Below are 5000 nucleotides of genomic sequence, written 5' to 3' on the forward strand. Positions count from 1 at the left end.
CCCCCCCCCCCCTTTTTTTTTATTGCACAAAATGTCACAATGCCGTAATGTTTCTAATTAACATTTAATGAACATGACTGTTTTAATCGTATTAACGGCTGAATACTTCCCTGTAGATGAGTGAGGTCCTTCCTTTACACGGCACATGAAGGTGTGTGATGTTGGCATCACGCTTTGGCAGAGCCCCCGCGTTTCCTCTTCGCCACGTTTTTAAAGGAGATCCTCTTGAGTCTGCTTGGCTAATCTTAGCTAATCATGCCTTTTACAGATGACTGGCTAAGCTCTGTTTCTTAAGGTGGCTGGTTTAATATCTTAAAATGATGTTATTTCAAACTATCACAATTTAATTCATAGTATCTTTTTTTCACTAAATGCATAGCCAGTTTTAACCTGTTGATATAGCCAAGCTTTAAATCTGTATTAATTGATTACTGCAAGATAAGTTAGGCAGTGAAGGACTGTGTGAATTATTCAGCTAAAACATTTAAAGATGAGTTTTCAGATCTGAAATATTCACCCACCACTCCAGTCACGTCAGAGTGCCTCTCATCAAAAAGATGGTGGTGTGAAAGAAGTAAATGACCCCCCCCCCCCCCACACACACACACACCCCACCCTCACACACACAAACACACACACACCCCACACTCACACACACTCGCACATACACCCCCATACTCACACGCACACACACCCCACACACACACACACACACACACACACACACACACACGCTCACACACGCTCACACACACACACACGCGCGCACGTACACGTACACGCACACGCACACGCACACACACCCCACACTCACACACACAAACACACACACACACAAACATTCACCCCCACCCTCACACGTACACACACCCCACACACACACACACACGTACACGCACAGGCACCCCCCCCCCCCCCCCCCCCCCCCCGCACACTCACACACAAACACAATCACTATAGTCTTTTATAATTGTTATTTAATTCTCTCTATAATTCAATCTTTTTTAATTGCCTTCATGCGTTGAACAGACTTAATCCACTTTCTGAGTGTCCCCTCAGATCTAAGACACAGTCATCTTCAGCCAAATTATCGGAGGTGTTTTGACTCAGTCTTTACTGACATATGTAAAGACACAGTCCACCCTGCAGTGGGGAGGACGTGCCGATGTGGGCAGCCCAGAGGACGCGTCTGCGGTTCATTAAACAATTACCAAAGCAAATGTCATTTCGTTTTTTTTTTTTCTTTTTCTTTTTCTTCTTTCTTTTTTTCTGAAAGCATCATCCTGCTAATTTATGCTGTCAACTTCAGTGTAGATCAGCTTCAAAAGAAAGTTTTAATTCCAAATGTCAGGACGAGGGAGTGAGAGGACATTCTGTGAATTAGCATCACTCAGGGGGAGGCTACAGTGGGTCTCTGTCTTTCAAAGAGATTCGACAATGAAATGAAACAATTAGAAACATTACTTGGAAATAATAGGACAAATGCAGCACAATCAGACATAGCAAGAGCGCCTCAAAGGTTCTCTCTCGTGCTCTGTCCTGGAGCTTAGAAATGATTTCGTGGCCAGTTTCTGGACTTAGTGGTCAGCTAATCACTTAGCATGTCCTGCAGAAAAAAAAGGATTAATACAATGCAATTAGAGGATAAAAGATGTTGCATCTTTTGTTGGGTGTTTGGCATTAAGACAGAGGCTTTATGGCAAACTTTGAAGAGTCATGTATCATTATTATACAGCCGTCCAGTTTGAATGGATTACCAAATAACGCAAACTTCTTTAGCAAAGACGGCCGAAGCACGTGTAGTGAACATATCCCCTGAGTTCGTAAATATGGATTAGTTTAAGAATGTGCTCAGAGCTTGTGTGAATACAGATTTAAATAGGGGAGCGTTTAGTGTTTTGGATAAAATTTGGTGCTGTCCTGATTATTCAGTGGGGGACAGAAGAGACAGAGAGGCAGAGTCGAGGGAAGACAGGGAAAATGAAGTGATGGAGGGAGAGAGGGGGAAGAAAAGGCTTCACACGCTCTGAGGACTCAGCTTAGCAATTTATCTTAGGTGCTTAGAGAATACAAACGATCTGTTAATCGTCTTTGACCTTGACATCCTGGGTACAAGGTCACATGGGAGCTGGCGGTATTAGCATGTCTGAGGATGATTCACGAAGACACGCCAAATAATTAGTAAACTGGAAGACACTGGGATGTGTTTGCTCCACCTCCTGGCCCCAGAGGGACCAGGGATGTGTTTATTCGCCTTCCCCCGTCTATTATACCAGAGCCTCAGTGCACAGAAGCTTAGCCAGGGTCAGACGTCTGGGCCTCGGCATGCGGCTTGGGGGTCTACGATATATAATTAAAGCAGCTTTATCTCCTAACTCGCCAACACAGACTACCATTCTTCAGCTCTCTGTCAGGATGAATACACAGACACTCTCCCAGAAGGAGTTCACTTGTTTATGAGGTTTTATGAAGATTAGCGTGAACCTAAGGGGTTTTTATTTCGTTTTGGTCCGGGGGTGGGGGGTGGGGGTGAGGGTGGGGGCTGAGGACACTGATTTCGGCTAGTTTATGTGTGGCGGTGGTGAGAGTCGAGAGTAGTTTACAGCCACTGCACCCTTGGTGTTGCTGTGGAGGAGGTGTTGGTCCAGGAAGGACGGGGATTTGAGAGGGGACCAAAGCGTCGACCCAGATGCTCAGCAGAACGGCTGAAGACAGTTCTCTGTAGCAGCACCTCAGCCCAGTAAACCTGGTCTCTGATCCCAGCAGGGGCTGCTCCTCCCAGGCTGCCGGGGCCCAGGAAAGATCAATCCGAGATGGAGAGAGTGCCTGTCTCAGCAGCTTCGCACTTTAAGTGCAAATGGATGAAAGCAGTGGGGAGTGGAGGCATTGCTATGGCAATGGAGGGGGAGGGCTGACAGGTGCCTGGCCAGTGTGGGCGGGTACTGGGGTGTCATTGGGGGGGGGGGGGGGTGCTCTGAGGTCTATATATTGTACAATACACAGGATTTTTATTTTTATATATATATATATATATATATATATATAAATCTTGGTATGTAGGCGTGATAATTGATTCCTGTCAGAAGTGATGCACTGATGTGTTTCATGATCTGTTTGTTACTGGTGCTGGAATTCATGTCAAACTGGACAATCCTGTCTCTCATATTTATGATTTTTTTCTTTTTTGTTTATACTCATAAATACTCTCTCTCTCTCTCTCTGTGCTTGGAAATGCATGTGTAGCGTTTGCTCTGATGGCTGTAAAGACATCACTGTAGATAGGGTTGTTTCTCCTTCCCTCACACACAGGCCTCTTGACTGGGATGAGGCCTTAGATTTGAAAACTTCATAAAATGGATTGGTCCAGACGTCCTGCTCCTCTGATGCCTGACCTGGCTTATTAAGTGAGAATAGTTTGTTTGTGCTGTGGTTCTGGGTGAAGAAGATGACTCTTTCCTCTTTCCTCCTCCAGGCAGCGGGGGGTGTCGGAGAGTGTGGTGTGGGCGTGGGAGGCAGTGTGTGGTCCGGGCGCTGACGGGCCGGGCCGAGTGCGTGTGTTTGGAGAAGTGTCGGCCGTCCTTCGTTCCCGTCTGCGGTTCTGACGGCCATTTCTATGAGAACCACTGCGAGCTGTACCGTACTGCCTGCCTACAGCGGACGAGAATCAACGTGGTCCACAGCAAAGACTGCTTCTTCAAAGGTATGATTAAACACAAACAAACAAACAAACAAACAAAGATATAACAAGTCTTAAAATCTGTCTGCAAGGCTTAACAGTTCCGGTAGCGCCTTGGCTGCGTGGAGTCTGTGTGGATGCATTGCGACTCAGTGCATTTACACTTTATTACACTCTTTTATTTATGCGTTTGCACTCTTTTTCATATTAACATCGTATTTATGCCGTGACAGCGGTGACAGTGTACCTGAGAGAATGAATGGTTGGCTTAGAGCAGCCGGGGAAGTCAAGCGGCTGTTTTAAATGTAACATTTGGTGGAGTTTTCCCCAAGGACGGGAGCAGGAGACGCTGCGATTCCTGAATCATTTGCAGTTGAATTTTACCTTCATCTGACAATAAAATGCATCTACCGAGGAGACTGCAAATATTAACAGAGGGATGGTGGATAAATGTTTAATGATTTAAGGTTCGAGTTCTCTCTCTCTCTCTCTCTCTCTCTCTCTCTCTCTCTCTCTCTGCGTCTCTTCAATGAGACTCTTCTCTCACCTGGAATTTTTGCGGCAGGGAATGAAAAGTAATCTCTGTCCATTCTCGTCTGGTGGCCTCTGTTATGAGAAACAGTTTAAAGTAACGCACTGCGCATACCACACGAATATTATCTTAATGATCTCTTAGTTCTGACGCTGTTGGGAGATGGGGTCGGGGGTCACGCTTCAGTCGGGAGAAACCTTCTCGTCGGCTTTGGGAAATTATTTCCCATTCATCTGGCCAGTCAATGGGCCGTTCCATTCTCTTTGATTTAAGAGAGATTTATTGGCAATAATAAGGCCCTACACCCATCTCCACATGTAATGGAGAGCTCTCTGTTCTCCTGAACACCCACTGACATGCCAGTAACGTGACCAAGCCCTCTCCACCAGTTCAGCATTACAAATCATCTTCCCACTCTTTCACAGCCCTGACCTCTGGATACAGTTTTTTAATGTCATGTTTGACAAGCCCCTTACAGTCCAGTCATATCTAATGTCATCCCATACCCTCACAACATGAGAACAATTCCACTGATGAATGACTGGATGGACAAATTCAGTTCAAAGTGTGTGTGTGTGTGTGTGGGTGTGAGGTCTGGTGTTTAAACCACCTTTGAGCCAGATGACAGTGATGACCTGACCTGACTAAGAGAATGATGGTTACTCTACAGAAACAGCAGTGAGCCGTCGTAGCGTGTGCCATGTGAGCCTGGGTGTGGAGCACACAGGTGATGTCTGAGTGTGGAGCACGCAGGTGATGTCTGAGTGTGGACAGTACAGGTGATGTCTGAGT

At 46.0% G+C, this 5000-nt stretch overlaps 1 protein-coding gene across 1 annotated transcript in view; it reads left to right on the top strand.

Moving 5' to 3' along the window:
• Positions 1-2857: 2857 nt before the first annotated feature.
• The window catches only part of fstl4 (follistatin-like 4), a 90887-nt gene continuing 88744 nt past the window's right edge, over positions 2858-5000 (top strand). The window contains exons 1-2 of the mRNA XM_030793852.1: positions 2858-2939; positions 3473-3700. Of these exons, the coding sequence (XP_030649712.1) occupies positions 2858-2939; positions 3473-3700 (310 nt within the window). The remainder of the gene's footprint in view (positions 2940-3472; positions 3701-5000) is intronic.

Source organism: Chanos chanos, chromosome 16 (genome assembly GCF_902362185.1).
Source record: "Chanos chanos chromosome 16, fChaCha1.1, whole genome shotgun sequence".
Lineage (NCBI taxonomy): Eukaryota > Metazoa > Chordata > Actinopteri > Gonorynchiformes > Chanidae > Chanos > Chanos chanos.